Consider the following 23,027-nt stretch of genomic DNA (forward strand, 5'->3'; position numbering starts at 1 on the left):
TCCCTGGAAGCTCTGATTGGTTGGCATTGTTATTCAGATGGGGTCTCAAGCCCCTTCAGCTCTTTCAGTCCTTTCTCTGATTCCTTCAACGGGGGTCCCATTCTCAGTTCAGTCGTTTGCTGCTGGCATTTGACTATGTATTTGCTATATTCAGGCTGTGTCTCTCAGGAGAGATCTATATCCGGTTCCTGTCAGTCTGCACTTTGTTGCTTCCCATCTTATCTAGTTTGGTGGCTGTATATGTATGGGCCACATGTGGGGCAGGCTCTGAATGGGTGTTACTTCACCCTCTGTTCTAAACTTTGCCACCCTATCCCCTCCCAAGAGTATTCTTGTTCCACATAAAAAGGAGTGAAGCATCCACATTTTGGTCATCCTTCTTGAGTTTCATGTGTTCTGTACATCTAGGGTAATTTGAACATTTGGGCTAATATCCACTGATCAATGAGTACATGCCATGTGTGTTTTTCTATGATTGGGTTACCTAACTCAGGAAGATATTTTCCAGTTCCATCCATTTGCCAATGAATTTCATAAAGTCATTGTTTTTGATAGCTGATTAGTACTCAATTGTGTAGATGTACCACATTTTCTGTATCCATTCCTCTGTTGAAGGACATCTAGATTCTTTCCAGCTTCTGGCTATTATAAATAAGGCTGCTATGAACATAGTGGAACATGTGTCTTTGTTAAATGTTGGAGCATCTTTGGGTATATGCCCAAGAAAGGTATAGCTGGGTCCTCAGGTAGTTCAATATCCAATTTTCTGAGGAACCTCCAGACTGATTTCCAGAATGGTTGTACCAGTTTGCAATCCCACCAACAATGGATGATTGTTCCTCTTTCTTCACAGTCTTGACATCATCTGATGTCACTTAGGGATTTGATCTTAGCCATTCTGACTGGTGTGAGGTTGAATTTCAGGGTTGTTTTGATTTGCATATCCCTGATGATTAAAGATGTTGAACATTTCTTAGGTACCTCTCAGCTGTTCATGTTGACCTCCTCCATTCGAATCAGCACCATTTGCTGAAAATGCTATCTATTTTCCACTGGATGGTTTTGTAACCTTTGTCAAAAATCAAGAGACCATAGGTGTGTGGGTTCATTTCTGGGTCTTCAATTCTATTCCACTGGTCTCTCTGTCTGTCTCTGTACCCATACCATACAGCTTTTTTCACTATTGCTCTGTAATACTGCTTGAGTTCAGGGATAGTGATTCCCTCAGAAGTCCTTTTATTGTTGAGGATAGTTCTAGCTATCCTGGGTTTTTTGTTATTCCAGATGAATTTGCAAATTGTCTGTCTAACTCAATGAAGAATTGGATTGCAATTTTTATGGGGATTGCAAAGTATCTGTAGATTCCTTTTGATAAAATGGCAATTTTTACTATAATAATTAATCCTGCAAATTCATGAGCATGGGAGATCTTTCCATCTTCTGAGATTTTCAATTTCTTTCTTCAGAGGCTTGAGGTTCTTATCATACAGATCTTTAACTTGCTTGGATAAACACTTAGTGTTTGCTGGTCTTGGTGACTTTGTCCAGAATCTGCCTTTTTTGGCCCTGGGTTGCAACAAGTCTCCTGGTAGGCCTGTGGCCCTAGCTGTAATAGACCTCCTGTGGAGCCTTCCAACTGCAGTGTCTTTAGAGATGCAGAGAATCTGCTGATATGTTGCCATGACTGCAGTACTTCTACTGTGAGACCTTCAGACTGTTGGATCTTCAAAGGAGCAATCAAACTGTTGTCCTGTGTGAAGCTATTCTTGGGGTGGGGCAGTGTCATTAGACTGGAATTTCTGTTTCCTTATATGCAGCCACTCTTCAAGGAGGAGGGCTTTTGGTCTTTTGGGTCAGTTGCCCTGCATGCCACAGAGCCCCTGGCATGTCTTCAGACTGTGGTGATAATTGCCTAGTTGTCCAGTGTACAGACGAACTCCTGGGATGCCTTTAAGCTGTGGTGTTCTGAGTACAGTGGATCTCCTGGGATGTCTCCAGTTGTGGTGTTAAGTGCCCTAAGAGCAGCAGATCTCCTGGGATGCCTCAGGATGTGGTATCAAATGTTCTGTGTGCAGTGGTTCTTCTGGTATGGTAGGATATGATGTCAAACATTCTGAATGCAGGGGGTGCTTTGGTATGTCTGAAGATATAACCTCTTCTGGGGAGCAGAATAGCTAGCAGTCTGTCCCAGCAGAGGACCAGGCAGAAGGATATTTGTATTTCATTGGTGGGGAGTTTGAGAGGATGGTGGGTCCCTGAGTCCACTGTGCTCCCAGTTGCAGCTGTGGGACTTTAGGTGTATTTATCAAATACTCTGAATGCAGCAGATCCTCTGGTATACCTCAGGTTATAGCCTCTTCTGGGGAGCAGACTAGCTAGAAATATGTCCCAGCAGAAATGACCAGGCAGAAGGGGATCCATATTCTATGTGCAGGGGTGGGTGGGAGGTGGGGGGCATGGTTTGGGGGATAGTGTGTCCCAGATTCTACTGTGCTACCAGCAGCAGTTGTGGGACTTTGGGGTGTTCTTACCAAATGCTGAGTGCAGTGGATCCTTTAGTATGCCTCAGGATATATCCTCTTCCACGGAAAAAACTAGCTACCAGTCTGTCCCAGCCAAAAATTTTTTCTTTAAAAACGATTTTATATATTTTTTTAAGGTACTCATTTATTTTAGTAAAGGAATCTCTCTGCTTTGTAGTTACCATAAATGCAGCTAATGGAAAGTAAGTGCCTTCAGCACATTTGCAAGTAGACTTCATGCAAAAACCAACTCAGAACAATAATTCCCTTGGGGGTCTTAAACACTAAGAATAGTATTCAGTGACAAGTCAAACTGAGCAAATGACCCCAGGGATTAGCAGATTCAGCTACTGCTGCAGTTTCTTTATTACACATTGTCCTAAAGGTTTACTTTTACTTGAGTGCCTTTGAGCTACATCATATTCATCTCTATTTCCCTCTTCTTACCATGATCACCAATATACCTACACTATTTCCCCTCTAATGTTTTCAGATAGTGTCTTTAAGTTTATTTTCTGCACACTTACAAATGATTTAAGAACACATATTATATGTTTTACTGGATTCGATTTAAGCTACTGTTAAATGCAAGTGGTCATCTTTATTCATAATTAATGAAATAATGTAGGAATCATAGTTTCTATCACTGAAACCAAAATTGATTTTTCTTAGTGTAAACATTAAAAATTCATCCTTGCAGAGTCCATGTTTTATGATCCATAAAGGTTTTCATATACTATGTTTTATTATTTAAGAGACAGAAAATATTCTTTTGCATTAAAATATCGATGATTCAAGTTTACAATAGAAAAAAGTCATAAGACAAATAAAAATATTTTAAGATAATTACTATATTATCTTAGTATTTATGTTATTTCTTTCTTATAGTGTCTACAATATGAAAATTGTGATGAATCATCTTAAAGCCAACAAAATGTCTACAAGGCTTCACTCTACAAAAAGAACTTTAGGTAATAAAGAAATGCTGAGAGCAAGAGAAACAGTCTTCTCTCAGGAAGAACAAATCAATTAGTCTTTTGATACTTAATAATTCTGAAAGCATAAATATGAATAAAATTATACAGAGATGATTGTATTAATGTATCTAGGAGTGTGTGTGTGTGTGTGTGTGTGTGTGTGTGTGTGTGAGAGAGAGAGAGAGAGAGAGAGAGAGGAGGAAAGAGCAGTGACTACAATGGCGAAATATTCTAATTATATTATAATATCCAAAATAAATACAAAATTAAATGTGTATGAGAGCCAGGAATAGTGCTGCTGTATTTAATTCCAACAGTAGCATATGGAAGGCAGAGGAAAGAGGATCTCTTTGAGTTCAATATCAGCCTAATCTATGTAATGAATTCCAAAACATCCAATACTATGTAGGATGAGCCTGTTTATAAAGGAAAAAAGTGTGTGTACATGTGTGTGTGTGTGTGTGTGCTTGTGTATGCATATATATATATATATATATATATATTACAAAATATTTGTCTAAATTACAGCTGTGGCTTTCCTTGGAGTAATTTCTAGGGATAATCTTAATTATTTACATGAAAACAAGAGTTTAAATACAGAAATCTTGGTAGTTTGGTAGTTTTCTACACACTTTTTTTATATCTTTGCGAAACCACTATTAGCTGGAGAGAATGCTCAGTGGTTAAGAGCATATGTTGCTAAGGCAGAGAACACTTGTTCAGTCTCAACAGCTACATGGTCCTAACAGTAATTCATAACTTCAGTTTCCAGGATCAGCTGCCTGCTTCTGGCCTTCACAGATAGCAGGCACACACATTGTGAACATACATACTTGCAGGCAAAATAGTCAAATACGTCAGAAAATATATGAATGAAAATAAATAAACAATAAAATAAATAAACAAAACTAAAAAAAATACATTCAATTGTAGATAAAGCAGATATTATGCCATTATACTAGTTAGGTGAAATTATTAACACAAATTGCCATATTCATTTGATGATGTCTATTGATTCTTCATGAAGTGTTAGGTCATATTTGAGGTATGCATATGCCACCAGAAACAATGTATAGACACATCTCCTCTTGCAGAGCTTATACACTGATAGAAACGACTCACAATAAATCATATATATATATATATATATATATATATATATATATAGTCTTAGAATTGGCAATACACACACACATATAATATTATGTATCAGCTTTTCTCTTTCATCTTCACAAAAATAACATTAGTATGTGAAAAACTATCAGTTTACTAGTATTTGTTTTTTTCCTCGATTGAATAGGGCAATTATTAACTAAATAAAATCTTTTATAAGGCATATGGAAAGCCAGGTCTATTCTAACATTCCAAAATCATGTTCAGTGTTTCCTGAGCTTAGATTTTTACATTTACCCTAAAATGTCTAGTTTATTGGCTATGGCATTCAAAAGTAGTAGATGTTCTTATTCTAGGTGTATATGACTCACAAGGTATCATTTTTTAAATAACAAAGCATACATCCATAACATCAGAGGTAAGAAATTGAGCTTTCTTATGGTTTGAATCCAAACATATAAAATACTTCTCTGAAGTTTAAACACTTAGATCCTAGCAGGTGGGCTGGTAAGACATAAATGTATCACAAAATTAAAGATTGATCAATAGAATCACCCGTTTTGAATTCATAGATAGATGAAGTATTAGGACTAGGGAAGGAGTAAAGAAGACAGATCATAGATGCATGTCTTTGGTTGATATTCTTTATTCATGGCCCCTTTATGTCTCTTTTTTTCTGCTTCTTAGATGCCATGTTGTGAGCATCTCTACTTCTCTAAAGACTCTTCAACATAAAGTTGCCCCAGCAATGAAATATAGAGACAATGGGTTGAACTCACTGAACCTGCTTTGAAAATCCCTTCTCCCTGAATTTGATATACTCAGGTATGTAGTCACAGTGAGGGAATGTGAGTAATACTACACACAAAGACGAAGGCTAACCAAGGGATAGGATGCATAAGGTGGGGAGAGAGGCCACGTTTGTTTTAAATGCTGAATATTAAACATTAAGAGAACATTTCTGTGGAGCTAGTTTAGGTCCTTATAAAGTGGTTCCATTTTGAGTTATTGATCTGAACAGTAATGATAATGATGGCAATAGTGGTGAAATAATATCTGGAAATGAAAATCAGAGTAGCCATGAGTTTTTGCTAAATGCCATGAAATGACAGGAAACTAAAACACATACGAGCATTGGTCAATATTATATAATTTTCAATTGTAAAGATTCAAGAACATATTTTTCACTATTATTGAGAAATTAGCAAGCATTTTTTAACAGTAAAGAAAGATGAATCAGGGCTCTTGTTTCTCAACTGACATAATTCAAGTTCCTTATTTATCCCAAGGAAATGGAAGTAAGACAGGTTTCATGTCATTCAAGAACAAGTCTGTCTTTTGACAACTCCTCACAGGGATCAATTAAGCTCCATATGTATCTGTTGTTTTGTGGAAATAAGTGCTTCTCACAAGACATAAACCAGAGGATACCACTTTAATTCACTTACAGTAGCACCATCTGATGATAGTGTCTTTTGCAAAAACTAAAGATACAGTAGAGACTGGAAGGCTTCTGTAAATTATGATTTTTCTATTGTTCTCTAATGCAGTCATGATTAAGTTCTTTATTCATTTATCTTTTTATTTAAAAGTTTGCCCCAATATCTTACTATAATGTTCACTTATAGACTTCTAAAATTTCTTACTTCAGGAGTATTGATTGGCAATCTATTGTTATTAATGTGTACTTCTCTTGAGGCCATTGCACTGAAATCAAAATATCCAAGCAATGCATTAAACATTTTTGTGTGTTCTCTAGCTATGTTTTGTGGACAGAAATGTTCACTTACTGAACTGTCCACGATTTCTCCCCATATCTGGCTACTTTCTCATGTTTGTTACAAAGCTTTAAAATTTATGCAGTTACCATTAGTTCTACAAAGGTTAATATAAATCTCATCATCAGATGTTTACAGCTAACTGCATGAGCAGGAATAATAAGGGTTTCAGGAACACTAATTAATTACAACACGTTAATACACAGCAACCATCAATACATAAAAAGTTTGTGAACCCCTCTCACTAATTACTGTTTGTCTATGGATTGTTTCCTAAAGGTTAGCTGATTTTATTTAAGATGACAAATATAAAAATATTTGCTCCCCATGAAGAACCTGCAGAGCAGTTGCAATAAAATATTGAGTGCCCAATGGTTGTTTCTACTCAGAGAAGTCAGGTATACATCTTTACAATTGCCTCTTGAACTTGAAACAAAATTTTAAAAGGGAAGGATTGCAGTTGACTGTGTGTAACTTTTTAAAATTCATATGATAAGAAGCTGGAGAGCTCAGTTCATAAGTATGCTTGCTTCCCAAGCAGGAGAGCCTGGCGTGAGACCCCAGCATTCATATTAAAAATGTGAAAAGAACAATGAAAATAGGTATGACCATACATGTCCATTACACTAGCACAATGTAGAGTTAAGAGAAAGAACGATCATTTGGCCATGTTGTCCTCCAGACTACATTGAGATTCATTGATAAGCTACATCTGAAGAGTATACATGGAATGACTCATGGCTCAAGAAGCATAAGTAACAAATTGTCTTGGATTAATAGGAGGAGAAACCCTTTGCCCTATAAAGGCTCATTTTTCCAGTGTAGGTGAATGTCAGGGCAGGAAGGCAGGAGTAGGTGGTTGGGAATAGTAGTACCCTCATAAAAACAGGGGGAGGGAGTATGGGATAGGGAGTTATGGAGTAGAAACTAAGAAAGGGGATTACATTTGAAATGTAAATAAATAAAATATCCAATAAAAAGAAATAGAGAGATAAATCCTTGAACAATCTTCTCTGGCATCTCCATGTTTATAGAAGTTTGTGAACACAAATGAATGAATACACACGCAGAGAGAGACAGACATACAAAACATACATTCATCTCACATTTGTGCGCACGCACACACACACACACACACACACACACACACACACACACACACACCATACATCCATACATCAAAATACTAACCCAAATATGAAATTAGGAGGTGAGGCTATGAGAGAGAAGATAAAATAAGAAATCTGGGTGACACCCTTAAGAAAGAGCTTATTGTCATAAAATAATCAGTTATTAAATGTGTATGTAAATGTGTATACTTGGCCTCATTTTTTGAACACCGTGAGGGTACAGTATCTGTTAAGCCTATAGAAGGCCCTGAAACTCCTGGAGCTATAGTTACATGTAGTTGAGAGCTACCGGTTTCATGCTAGGAATACACACACAGTGCTCTGGTAGGGAAGTCTCTGCTCTGGAATGTTGTGCCATTTTTCTAGCCTGATAACTGACCCTGTTAAAAGCACTTGAGAGATGTTCTTTTATCCTTGTATGAATATAAGAATCTGGCAGAGGAAGATGGGAATGTTACTGAAACTTCGAAGATGAGAATGATATTAAGACACCATATCTATCATTATTTTGATCATAGACTCAAAGTTTCCTTACTGAAGCATGGAAATGTTTTGGTTCCAAATGCTTTGGGGCTCTGACACAGCAAACTGATACCACTGGTACAACTGGTACCACATAGCAGGTAGATTTCTTAAAATACCGAATTAAAAGATGTCCATCAGCTGGGAGGATTTGGAATTTTTTAGTATATAGGCATTTAGGAAGATTTTAGTAAATAATCAAGTGTAAAAGAGAAACTCGGTAACTTTAGAAAAAGATCTTCTATGGGAATTCCAATGATCATGATTAGAAGCTTGGAAGAACAAAAATAATAAAGCCAATTTGATGAGATGTAAATAGAATCATATTGTTGAAAAGGCCATGGATGTGAAGGAGGGTTGGGAAGAATACATGCAAAGGTTTCGGGAACAGAGGGAAATGACAAACTTAACTAAAGCACAATTTCAAAGAATAATCCAGAGAGTACATTTCTCTTAGAGAAATGCTTTCAAATATTAACCCATGGGTGATAGAAGATGAAGAATAAAAGAGAAGATGTGGAGAAGGATGAAGAGAGAGGGGAGGAGAAGAGGAAGGAGGAAGAAGAGGAAGAAAAGGAAGAGGAGTAAGAGGATGAGGAGGAGGAAGAGAGAGAAGTGGAAGAGGGGGGAGAAGGTAGATTTCATGTTATAATGTTTTTCTATGAAAATATATAACTTTAGAGAGCCAAAACAATATTTATCTGAGATTCAATAAGAACAATATTTATGAATTACATTAGTATTCTATTCTTAGCAGAAAGAAGTCAAAGGAGATAAATTAATTGAAGATAGAATTGTTAAGCAAAAGGATATCAGAATGCAAAATTTGAAGTCCTTTTGTCTTTTATTTTATGAAAAGGGAGAATATTAGATAAATGAATGTTCAGAAAATATATTAGGGTTTTTTTGAGTGTGTATTAAAAATTTTTGTTTGAGAATGAAAAAAGATTTCAACCCTCATGGCAACTGGAGACAAATGTTATGGAAGAACCACATTCTAAGGGGATTAAAGAAAGTAGAGAAATGAGAAAATTGCATGAACAAGTTTAGACTGAAGTAATTACTCAAACTCATGTGCCTTTCTTAAAGAAGGAATTCAGTCATAAGTCAACATCATGAGAGATGAGAAGCATGTCTGCTTTTGAAATAATGTCAGTAAATTTCAACAAGCAAGCTAAAGCATGGGGCTAGCTATGGTCAATATTCTAAAGTTGTGACCTATATGCACAGGTGGGGCTTAAAAGAAATCCACAGAGTGGACACTGGTTTTGCAATTAAATGTATCATTTTAAAGGATCTAGAAGACTCTACATTCAACGGATCTATAAGACGAAGCCATGACCTAGAGAAAGGTCATTTTTAGCAAACCTACAATTTGAGTAGAGTTTCTTCTGGAATAATTTAGAATTATATTGCTACCACTGTTCTTTCATCCTTTCTTTCGTATACAGAAGGTTAATATCTGGTCTATCACTGACATGTCACATATTTTAAAAGTCACAGAACTAATTTAGTTTCTTTTCTTTCTTTTTTTTTTTTTTTTTTTCGGAGCTGGGTGCGAACCCAGGACTAATTTAGTTTCTAAGACTCACTACTACACCCAGCCCAGAGCTCCCTGCTCCCAAATCCTGTGGAAGAGAGATCACCCAGAAGTGTGGACAATCCTGAGATTGCAGGGCAGGAGAGACCACCACTTCTGCCCACCTTTGCCCACATCCTTGGCCCAAGAGGAAACTGTATAGTGCCTCTGGGAACTGGAAGATTGGAGCAGTCAAGCTGCAGGAGCCTAGTGGTCCAGACAGAGCCCAGATCTTAAAGGACCCGGTCAAACAGCTCCCTGCACCCAAATCCAGTGGGAGGGAGAGCTAGACCATCAGAGGGGCAAACATGCCTGGGATACCAGAGGAGACTACTACTCTATGCCCACATTTCTGACTCTAGAAAAGAATGCCTACTGTCATCTTGGTCCCCTGCACACAGGGACCCAGGAGAAGTAGGAGCAGGCCCTTATACAGGGATAGCTGAAAACCATTGAACAGGAAGGACTACATGCCTGAGAGCATAACACTCTGTTCCCATAACTGACTGAAAGAAAAGAGGAAAATATGTCTACAACACTCCTGACACACAGGCCTATAGGAAGGTCAAGCCATTGTCAGAAACAATGTAACACAGTATACAGAAACAATGTAGCAGAACAAGGTAACACCAGAAACAACCAGATGGAGAAAGGCAAGCACAGGAAAACAAGCAACAGAAACCAAGACTACATGGCATCATCAGAGCCCAATTCTCCCACCAAAGCAAACACTGAACATCCAAACACACCAGAAAAGTAAGATCTAGATTTAAAATCACATTTGATCATGATGATGGAGGACTTTAAGAAAGACATAAAGAACTCCCTTAGAGAAATGCAGGAAAACATAAGTAAACAAGTAGAAGCCCTTAGAGAGGAAACACAAAAATTTCTAAAGGAATTACAGGCAAATACAATCAAACAGGTGAAGGAATTGAAAACAGAAATAGAAACAATAAAGAAAACACAAAGGGAGACAACGCTGGATACAGAAAACCAGAGGAAGAGACCAGGAGCCATAGATACAAGAATCACCAACAGAATACAAGAGACAGAAGAGAGGATCTCAGGAGCAGGAGATTCCCTAAGTCATCGACACAACTGGGATTGCAGTCTAGTACAACCATTCTGGAAATCAGTTTGGAGATTTTTCAGAAAATAGGATATTGCACTACCTGAGAACCCAGTTATACCTTTCTTGGGCATATCCCTAAAAGATGCTCCAACATAAAACAAAGACACGTGCTCCACTATGTTCATAGCAGCCTTATGTATAATAGCCAGAAGCTGGAAAGAACCTAGATGTCCTTCAACAGAGGAATGGATACAGAAAATGTGGTACATCTACACAATGGAATATTACTCAGCCATCAAAAAATGACTTTTTGAAATTCATAGGCAAATAGATGGAACAGGAAAATATCACCCTGAGTGAGGTAACCCAATCACAGAAAAACACACATGGTATGCACTCATTGATAAGTGTATATTAGCCCAAATGATCGAATTACCCAAGATACACAGAACACATAAAATTCAAGAAGGATGACGAAAATATGGATGCTTCACTCCTTCTTTAAAAGGGGAACAAGAATACCCTTAGGAGAGGATAGTTCAGAAAAGTTTAGAACAGAGACTGAAGGAATGCCCATTGAGAGCCTGCCCCACAAGTGGCCCATAAATACAGCCACCGAACTAGGTAAGTTGGATGAAGCAAAGAAGTGCAGGCTGACAGGAATCAGATGTTTATCTTTCCTGAGAGTCACAGCCAGAATATGGCAAATACATAGGCGAATGCCAGCAGCAAACCACTGAACTGAGAACGGACCCCCGTTGAAGTAATCAGAGAAAGGACTGAAAGAGCTGAAGGGGCTTGAGACCCCATATGAACAACAATGGCAACCAACCAGAGCTTCCAGGGACTAAGCCACTACCCAAAGACTGTACATGGACTGACCCTGAGCTCCAAATTCATAGGTAGCAGTGAATAGCCTAGTAGGGGCACCAGTGGACGGGGAAGCCCTTGGCCTTGCCAAGGCTGGACCCCCAGTGAACTGGATTGTTGGGGGGAGGGCAGTTATGGGGGGAGGATGAGGAGGGGAACACCCAAATAGAAGGGTAGGGGAAGGGGTTAGGGGGATGTTGGCCTGGAAACCAGGAAAAGGGAAAACATTTGAAATGTAAATAAGAAATGTCGAATTTAATAAAGATGGAGAAAAAAAAAGACTCACTACTACAGAAGAACTTGTCTACCTTGGATCTAACAAGAAAATTCTCCTTTATCTTTGGTAGATGCTATTTAGGGAAGATATTAAAAGTTAAGTTCTTGTGTTGGCAATTGAGTCATTCAATCCTTTGGAGGAATGTTTAGATTGGATAACTATATTTGACGTGCGATAAGGCAAAGAAGGTCAGTGATCCAGAACATAATGTTAACTATGGGACCCTTGCGTCTACTTCCATAACAGAATCATGAATTGAAATTCCTCAATCAAAATGAAGATTTAAACCTTCTGAGAGCTATCACTTGATGATAAAGTATCCCTCACACTATGATTTAGGTCTGTACAAAATTAACCAGAAAAAACTCTAATCTCCTTTCTTGTATTGGTTCCAGCAGAAAAAAATAACAACTTGCATAAGAATAAAGTATTTTTATCAGAAACAGGCTGTACGAGCACTTGGGTCTTGGACTTCGCAGTATCTGGTACTGTGAGAAATAACTGATTTTCAGTCACCAAGGGCTATGTTTTCAGAACAAGCTGAAACGAAGCATGGAACTCTGGGAGATGGATTCAGATGAGTATAAGAAAGACACACAGGCTTTTGAGTCTATTTCTGAAAATATACCCAAGCACTGGGCAAAGACTACCATTAAATTGGTTCTCATATGGAAAACAATTTTAGCAGTTTTGTCTATTTTCTTCTATGTTAGTATAGTAACTTTGCTCTAGAACTCCTCCTGGAGATGAAGCGGTTTGTTTCTTCAGTAAATTACTTGTTTATAGAGTACAGGGCCTAGTTTCAATTCTCAGCCTTTCAAGAAAGAAAAAAATAAACTCGTTGTATTCTTAAATTAGTCACTCACACTATTCACAACCATTCACACCATATCAAACACAGCAAACTCTGCTATCACAGTGGATAAATAGGTTGCAATATGCAAACATTACAACTCCCTCATTTTCAAAATCAACGTGTGATAGCAGGACAAAGATTTCAAAGAAAGTGCAAAATATGTCAGTGCATGTATTATTCTATGTATTGTGAAAGTACTTTGATATCACTGCTCCTTGGTATCATTCTTTAAAGTTGTTTTGCCAGTCCCTTTCATTAAAAAAAAAAAGTGACTCATTAGTTTGAGTGACATGTCCAGCATTGCAACACTGTACACAGTATTATAAGGATTTATGTTGGTTAATGCTTTGAATTTCTGTGACAATCCTTCGACCATCACACTGATAAGAAGCCATTAAATTTTGTGGCACATGCTCTACTACTATTACTTAGCAGCACCTTTATTAATTGAGTTTGTTATTTCCTGTTGATCTCTTTTTTATTTCTAATGAGCATTAAAAAATGTTTCTCATACCTAACAGCACTACTGCCCACATCAAGGTCTTGTGCTGTGACAGCTCCGATGATGGTCCCCACAGGAGTATCTTCATAAACCTCCATGGTGTAAAGGGGCTTGCTGAACACTGGCGGCTCGTCCACATCCAGCACGCTTATTTTTACCGTAGCAGTATCTTTAAATGGCCCAGCCGAGTGAAAGCGGTGGTCAAGGTGAAGGTTGGAGGCCTCTACTTTAAAAGTATATGCCTTCTTTGTTTCAAAATCTAATGGCTGTAATAAAGACAAAATGAGAAATTATATTTATATAGATCTGGGCAGAAAATGGTGAACATTGCTTCGAAGCAATCTGCCAGCTGCTTCCAATTAATTACACACGTTTCGGCTTCTCCTCTTCTATGAATACAGAGTTGATAAAGTAAAATGTAAATATGTAGGAGCATTAGAGATGAGCGGCATGTTAGAAGAAACCTGTACTGTTAATTATCTTAGTACACAGAATTAACAAATCTCCATCTCCCTATCAAAGTAGACAGGGCTACTCAAGTCCTCCCTACTAGGCAATGTGCAGTGAGAGAGACGTGATTTTGCTTTTATCCAATACTGACATCTACTGGACAAAAGTAAAGACTGAAAGAATAGAGCAAAAATGAAATTAATTTTTTGATTATTTAGATTTCAGGTCCACATACAATATTAGACATTTGTTTTTCTTACTTTTCCCCTAATACCATTTTCTGTTAAAAGTCTTGAATGCCCAGGTATTTTATTAGAAAAAAGCATATAAAAGTCAGCAGGTTGGTCATTAGAATTGTTTCCATTCCAATAATAATAACTAATGATAAGATATTATTAGAATAATAACTCAAACATTGGTAAATTATAGATGACATTACAAGTAACAGTTGAAATTATTTTGTACATATGCACTGATACTCAGTTTTGATTTTTTTCTACTTTTAAATATCAGACTTTCATCTGCATATCTGGATACTTTATAGTCTACGATCACAGTAGCATGGGAGCAATGGGATACTTTCTTGTGGGAGAGGAAGTTGAGCTGACATAGGATCACGTTATGTGGCTTATGCTGGCCCTGAACTGACCACACACCTATCTCAGCTTCCCTACAGCTGTGATGGCAGGTGGGGTCAATCACACTGAGCTTTGCGAGGAAAGCTGCTAGTAACCATCCCAGAGCTTAGAAGGCTGATGCTTGATGATCTATACTTCAAGAGCACCAGGGCCTACATAGTATAATCCAAGTGAGCCAAAAAGGCAACCATTTGCTTAGAGATATTGGCAAACATTTCTTTCTTTCTTTTTTTTTTAAAATGTAAAAAGGTATTTTATTTTTTTTATTAACTTGATTATTTCTTATATACATTTCTTATATTGGAGGAAGAAGAAAATGATACAATTATGACAAGGTTTAGCTTGGATAAGTTAGCACAAGGCAAGGTAGACACATATTTTAAAATATCTTCTGGGGGCCTTCATAAGGAACAAAAATATTGGAGTTACAATTAAACTCTTAAGAATTTAATTGTAATTTCTAAGAAGGAAATTTATATTATAGGGTACAAGGAAGGTGCTACATCATGCCTCTTTACTTTCAGTATATTCTAGAAAAAGATGCATTGTATAATTTATACATTCCAAGAAGTAACAAGTTTGTCTCCGTAGACCATTAGTCTGAAAGAGAAATTATATATATTTACACACACACACACACACACACATCTGAATATATATATATATATATATATATATATATATATACGGAAATACACAAAGATGGAAAGGAATACATGATAATCTGAATTAAAATATAAAATTGTCAGTTTTTATAAGTGCTCAAAATTCTGAATGTATTAGACATTATAATGTTGAGGTTAGTAACTGCTGATTTCTATTTCACCAACACTGGTTTTTATTAGCTTAATTGTACGTGTTTCCAGAAAGCAAGCTGCATGTCCATCACTTGGGCTTGCTCCATTACTACTCTCAGAATCAGCTATTGTGTCTTAGGATGCAGTCATGAGCATCACCTTCCCCTCATCTCTCTCCCTGATTTGTCCTACATATTGAAATATCTACATTTGCGTGATTATCAAAAATTCCTTCTCGACAATCCTTAAAATTAATTTTTACTTTGCACTTATCTGAATGAATTTGGCTCCCTGCTCCTATGTCAGTTTCATGTTAATGACCAAAGAAGGGAATTCTAAATTCCTTTCCCTTTTTATTATACATCATTTTTTGAAGACAGGCTAGTCAATGGCTTTGGGAAACTCTTCACCTAACACTCCTGGAGAAAATTAAGTGGTCAGGTTTAAGGGGTAGGGGTGCATTGGTGAGAACCTATTTGTACCTATAGATTTGTTTTGTAACTGAAAACTTGCATCCTGCAGTAATCAGAGCCCTGAAGAAAATTTTTAAGAGAAGCAGCACAGTAATATCCAAGATGGAGCTCCTTCTTGATGACCCTGACACTTAAGCAATCTCTCCTTAGAAAATGATACATCTCAGTAAAAGCCGACAGAATCAGCAGCTGGCTTTTTGCTTGAATTTAACAACTCACTAACCTTACAGCCATCTTGATTTAGGGATAATGAACTTCACTTGCTAGTGATCACAATGAAATTCTAGCATTTAAAGAAGTAAAGAATGAAAATGATTTGCTTAGAATCTTTGAACACTGAATATTTCTGTGAAGTTGAGTGGATTTAATTCTCACACAGTAAATAGAAATCCTTCTGACACCACTCACAGCCCATTCAAATAAGAAAGATTGTAGAACTGTAAGAAAATGGTTGTTAAAACAGAGTGTCAATGAGTAATTCCTTCTCCTTAGCTAGGGATATGCTGCTTAAGCCAGATTTTTTTAAAAGGTAACATAACATGGTAGGGAGGTAGGTGACTCTTTCCTTTTGCATTCTCTTTTGCCTTAGAGGCAGAACAGTCACAACAATAAAGGTCAGAATGTGCAGATATTTTCTCTCACTTCTGAAGATGTATTAAATGTAATCATTTAGGTGACTCACTTCCCATTGTCTACCAGAGTTCCAGCTTCTACATAATGTTATGTAGAAATCAATGGGCTCCATTTATTGATGTTTTCATGAATTTGAAAATCAATATCTCTGGAGGACAAAATGCAGAAGTGCTTGCATTTATTATTATTTTATTTTTATTATCATGACTAAGAGTCCCACAAGGGCGCCCAACATCTGTGTTCAGTAGACCAGAAATAAGAGTAGGCATGACATGTGAATTTGATAGCCTGTCAACAAACAAGGCCCTGAGTTTTAAAGGAAAACAAATTATATGAATATAAGTACAGTCCTTAACAATTTGACATATAATTGAGCCTCTGACTTAATAGGTGAGGACATTTTTATTTTTAAAAAGTGATGAAGGCAGCTTTGTGGCTGTCTTCTGAGAGGTTACTTCTGAGGAGATAGGTACACATAATAAAGGACAGAAACACTAGGAATTGAGGATGATCATAGACAAAAGCTGACCAATGAAAAATCTCAACAACTAAATCACTGGTGAACACATTTTGCTCCTAGGAGATCAAAAGAGAAATTGATGCTATGGTTCAGGTCTGATTGCAGCACCAATTGATACTGTAATTCTTGTTGAGTCGTGCTCAATAAGGGCACTGACCCAAATATTCTGACCAATAATAATTGCAGTTTGCTGATCTTTATATCCTCTTGTCCTCCTCCTTCAGATTTTATAAAGAACATGTATCTTTTCATTAACTCAGTAAGGTGATTACTCTCACAAACTGTATCCTGCATTAAAAGGCTTCTGCCGTGCAGAATCTAAGAAGTCTTAATAGTCATTAGAAAGGCACACTTTCAAGGAACGAATGATTAGAAGATGTCATTATCTGAAAAGGGACAGCGTATGTGGAAAAAGAGTTGGTAAGACTTATATCATACTAAACCAGGATGAAAAGACATAAAGAGCACACTTTTTATTGGATATTTTTATTTTCATTTCAAATGTTATCTCCTTTCATGGTTTCCTATCCATAAACCCCCTACCCCATATATTCTCCCCTTCTTCTATTAGGGTATTCCCGACTCATCCACCCACACCTTCCTGTCTCTCTCCCTGCCCTGACATTCCCTTGTGCTGGGGGTCCAGCAGGACCAAGGGTTTCTCCTCCCACTGGTGCTCAACAAGGCCATGCTCTGCTACATATGCAGCTGGAGCCATGGGTCTGTCCATGAGTACTCTCTGGATGGTGGTTTAGTCCCTGGGAGTTCTGGTTGGTTGGTATTGTTGAAGCACACATTTGAAATGTAAGCTCACTACTCTAGCCTAGACGATAAAGATAAAGCATTCAGGATGAGGTTTGTTTTACAAAACAATCAAATTTTTTCATGACAGAGTTTTATAATCAATAATCTGAAATTTCATTAGGAAAGAAGCTTAAGAGACTATGCATATTTCATAATCACTATGAAAGGTTGAAAATCAATATTTCAATAAAATCTGATCAAGCAGTGGATAAACTGAAGGAATCACAGTATGAGGTGAGAATGTCCTTGAAAGGGAAAAATAGACTGAAACTAGGACATTTGAAGTATATTCATTCTTTCATCATTATTTTGATATATTGAATCATTATATGTTTGTGTTCACATATGTAAAATAAAAACATAATTTTCCTGCACAGTTTTCTAAATAAATTATGTAATTTAAAGGACACATTACACTGATTGTTCCAAAAAGGTTAAAGAAAAACTACTTATGCATTTTTCCTGCAAAAATATTATCCTGAGTTTCATATTTATTATAATACTGCCACATATTGATTGTTTTAAAAACTAACTTAAAATTAAAGTATGCTATTCAAATGACTCCAATTAGTGACAATAATTTCAACATACTTCCAGTAGCTGACTCAATGCAAATGAAGTCAAGTGCAGAACTGCGAAAGTCCTGAGTACTTCTATGTACAGATTTCAATTAAAAAAATCCTAAAAATAACAAACAATTGAGTCAAATAATGGGTCTTGAATTGTGTGTGTGTGTGTGTGTGTGTGTGTGTGTGTGTGTGTATCATTCACATACAATATAAATAATTTCCTATCATAGAGTTTTTCATCACATGGTAGAACATTTATGATTTTTAAACTTAAAATTTACAGCAAGATATAGTTTTCCATTTGTGAAATCAACACTTTATTTTTATTATTTGTAAAATATAATTAACTTTGTGGTGCATGTGATTAAACATAAAAATAAATGTACTAAAGTATATAACAGTTAACAAACATAAAGTACTTCTTTAGCCAATGAAAATTTAAAACATTTTATGTACTCAGTGATACATTTTTTATTTATTGAAAATAAAAACTACAGATATGGTGAACTATTTCTAGGGACATGAAATATAATGAGAATCAAATATTCTAAATGTATGTATGACATGAATCCTAGGAGGTTAGAATGAAATGTTTACATTTTAGGAAAAATGTAAGAGTTCAGATTAATTAAATTAAAGTAAGAAAAGGATTAATGAAGACAATTTTTCCTGCAGTGCTTCCTTTATAGAATGAATCAACTACAGAATTACAATCAGTCTGGCGTACTGAAATGTTACTTCTCTGTCTACTGAATATGCCAAAAATGACAACAGAGAAGGTATTTCCTCCTCTGTACCTGGCTGGTATTGAAAGTAAGAAAAGAATTCATATAGCATGAACAGATGAAGCTACACACACACACACACACACACACACACACACACACACACACACACTTTTGGAGTATAGTATAGCGAATGAAAGTAGGTGTGAAGACTGGGAGAAGAGCCAATACAGAAGTGCAAATGAAGAACAAAGCAGGCTTATATCAAAACATTGGCTGGATAGTGGGTTGTAAGCCTGACCCAGAAGAAACACTGGAGAAGATCAATGACCTGATGGCAAAGGCATGTCGAGATTTGCTAGATCCATAGTTTAGAAAGAATCAAAGGGAAAATATGAATATATATATATATATATGTGTGTGTGTGTGTGTGTGTGTGTGTGTGCGTGTGTGTGTGTTTACAAGTATATTGTACATTCACCTTCCTATCTGTGTGAATATCTGTGGGAAACCTGGCCATGGAAAGCAGAGGTCTTTGAAGATGGCTTAATTGCTTTCCACTTTTTTTTAAAGGTAGACTCTCTCGAAGGAGAGAACAGAAAAGACAGTAAAAAAAAAATAAATAAAACTAAACCCTTCTAGTTGCTGCCTTCATGGAGAGATGAAAGTCAGCCTCCAGGTGCGACTACATGCCTGAGAGAAGAGGTAAGGCCAATTTTTCTGCTCTAAGTGACCTGCGTGGTGGACTAAGGACACACAAAGGCAGAAGTCCTCTGGAACCCAGCACTTCTGGTTTCTGGCTGTGGCCAGTACCTCTCTAATCCTGGTCGACAGCTCGTTGCTCCCAAATCCCGTGGGAGAGAAAGCTGAACACTCAGAAGTGTGGGCAATCCTGAGACTGCAGGGCAGGACAGACTGCCACTTCTGCCAACCTTTGCCCACATCCCTGGCCAAAGAGAAAACTGCAGAGTGTCTCTGGACACAGGAATATAGGAGTAATCAACTGCAAGGGGCCCTGAGGTCCAGATCTGCATCCGAATCTGAACTGAACTGTTCAAACAGCTCCCTGCACCCAAGTCCTGTGAGGGGGAGAGCTAGACCATCAGAGAGGCAAACACTCCTGTGAAACCAGAAGGGACTACTCTCTGCCCACATGCACAACTCAAGAAGAAAATATCTTGTGCCATCTGTGGCCCCTGCTCACAGGGACCTAGGAGAAGTAGGAGCAGGACCCTTCTGGTTGCTGCACTTACAGAAAGCTGAAAGCCTACAGCTACGAGTGACTACAGACCTGAGAGTGGAACACTCTGTTCCCATAACTGACTGAAAGAAAACAGGAAAACAGGTCTCCAGGAGTGCTGGCACACAGGCCCACAGGAAGGTCAAGCCACCGTCAGAAACAGGAAGACAAGATAATACCAGAGACAAGATAATGGAGAGAGACAAGCACAAGAGACCAAGAAACAGAAATCAAGGCTACATGGCATCATCAGAGCCCAATTCTCCCACAAAAGCAAATAATGGATATCCAAACACACCAGAAAAGCAAGATCTATATTTAAAATCTAATTTTATCATGATGATGGAGGACTTTAAGAAGGTCATAAATAATCCCCTTAAGGAAATACAGGACAAGACAAGTAAACAACTAGAAGCCCTTAAAGAGGAAACATAAAAATCTCTTAAAGAACTACTGGAGAAAACAACCAAACAGGAGAAAGAAATGAACAAAACCATCCAAGAATTAAAAATGGAAATAGAAACAAAAAAGAAAGCACAAAGGGAGACAACCCTGGAGATAGAAAACCCAGGTAAGAGATCAGGAGTCATAGATGTAATTATCACCAACAGAATACAAGAGATAGAAGAGAGAATCTCAGGAGCATAAGATAACAAAGAAAAGATAGACACAACTGTCAAAAATAATGTAAAATGGAAAAAGCTCCTACCCAAAACATACAGGAAATCCAGGACACAATGAGGATATCAAACCTAAGGATAATAAGTAGAAAAGTGGAGACTCCCAACTTAAAGGGCCAATAAATATCTTCAACAAAATCATAGAACAAAACTTCTCTAAACTAAAGAAAGAGATGCCCATACAAATACAAGAAACCTATAGAACTCTAAATAGATAGGACCAGAAAAGAAATCCCTCCTTTCCCATAATAGTCAAAAAACCAAATTCAGAAAACAAAGAAAGAATATTAAAAGCAGTATGGGAAAAAGGTCAAGTGACATATAAAGGCAGACCTATCAGAATTATACCAGACTTCCCAGCAGAGACTACTAAAGCCAGAAGATCCTGGACAGATGTCATACAGACCCTAAGAGAACACAAACTCCAGCTCAGGCTGCTATATCCAGCAAAATTATCAATTAACATTGAGGGAAAAACCAAGATATTCCATAACAAAACCAAATTTACACAACATCTTTCTACAAATCCAGCCTTACAAATGATAATAAATGACAAAGCCCAACACAAGGAGGCAAGCTACACACTAGAAAAAGCAAGAAAGTAATCTCATTGCAACAAAACCAAAAGAAGAGAAGCACACAAACATAATCTAACCTCCAAATACATAGATAACAGGAAGCAAGAATCACTATTCCTTAATATCTTTCAACATCAATGGACTCAATTCCCCAATAAAAAGACACAGATTAACAGACTGGATACTTAAAGAGGACCCAGCATTCTGCTGCCTACAGGAAACACACCTCAGAGAAAAGACAGACACTACCTCAGAGTAAAAGGCTGGAAAACCACTTTCCAATCAAATGGTCTGAAGAAGCAAGCTGGAGTAGGCATGCTAATATCGAATAAAATTGACTTTTAACCAAAAGTATCAAGAAAGATAAGGAAGAACACTTCACATTCATCAAAGGAAAAATCCACCAAGATGAATTCTCAATCCTAAATATTTATGCTCCAAATACAAGGGCACCTATATAAAATGAACCTTACTAAAACTCAAAACACATATTGCACCTCACACAATAATAGTAGGAGGTTTCAAAACCTCACTCTCATCAATGTACAGATCATGGAAAGAGAAATTAAAGAGAGACATAGAGAGAATAACAGAAGTTATGAACCAAATAGACTTAACAGATATTTATAGAATATTCCATCCTAAAACAAAAGGATATACCTTCTTCTCACCATCTCATGGTACCTTCTCCAAAACTGACCATATATTCGGGCACAAAACAGATAAAGAAATATAGTAATAATCCCATGCATAATCTGAGACCACCACGGACTAAGGGTCATCTTCAATAACAACAATAAGGAAAGAACACCCACATATACATGGAAATTGAACAATGCTCTATTCAATGATAACGTGGTCAAGGAAGAAATAAAGATATTAAAGACTTTTTAGAATTTAATGAAAATGAAGGTACAACATACCCAAACTTATGGGACACAATGAAAGCTGCGCTGAGGAAAATGCACAGCTCTGAGTGCCTGCACTCAGAAACAGGAGAAAGCATACATCAGCAGCTTGACAGCACACTTAAAAGCTCTAGAACAAAAAGAAGCCAATACACCCAGGAGGAGTAGAAGGCAGAAATAATCAAACTCAGAGCTGAAATCAACCAAGTAGAAACAAAAAGGACTAAACAAACAATCAACAGAACCAAAAGCTGGTTCTTTGAGAAAATCAACAAGATAGATAAACCATTAGCCAGACTAACGAGAGGGCACAGAGAGTGTGTCCAATTTAACAAAATCAAAAATGAAAAGGGAGACATAACTACAGAATCAGAGGAAATAAAAAAATCATCAGATCCTACTACAAAAGCTTATATTCAAAAAAACTTGAAAATTTGGAGGAAATGGAAAATTTTCTAGACAAATACCAGATATCAAAGTTCAATCAGGAACAATAAACCACTTAAACAACTCCATAACTCCTAGAGAAATAGAAGCAGTCATTAAAAGCCTCCCAACCAAAGAGAGCTGAGGACCTGATGGATTAAGTGCAGAATTCTATCAGATCTTTATAGGAGATCTCATACCATTACTGCCCAAACTCTTCCACAAAATTGACACAGACAGAGAACTACCAAATTCATTCTATGACACAAAAATTACTCTTATACCTAAACCACACAAAGACCCAACAAAGAAAGAGAACTTCAGACCAATTTCCCTTATGAATATTGATGTAAAAATACTCAATAAAATTCTTACAAACGGAATT

At 37.0% G+C, this 23,027-nt stretch overlaps 1 protein-coding gene across 1 annotated transcript in view; it reads right to left on the reverse strand.

The window, feature by feature from the left end:
* LOC116897106 (cadherin-12) overlaps positions 1-23,027 on the reverse strand; it is a 123,764-nt gene that overhangs the window by 47,184 nt on the left and 53,553 nt on the right. The window contains exon 3 of the mRNA XM_032898748.1: positions 13,214-13,467. Coding sequence (XP_032754639.1) covers positions 13,214-13,467 — 254 coding nt within the window. The remainder of the gene's footprint in view (positions 1-13,213; positions 13,468-23,027) is intronic.

Source organism: Rattus rattus, chromosome 3 (assembly GCF_011064425.1).
Source record: "Rattus rattus isolate New Zealand chromosome 3, Rrattus_CSIRO_v1, whole genome shotgun sequence".
Taxonomy (NCBI): Eukaryota; Metazoa; Chordata; class Mammalia; order Rodentia; family Muridae; genus Rattus; species Rattus rattus.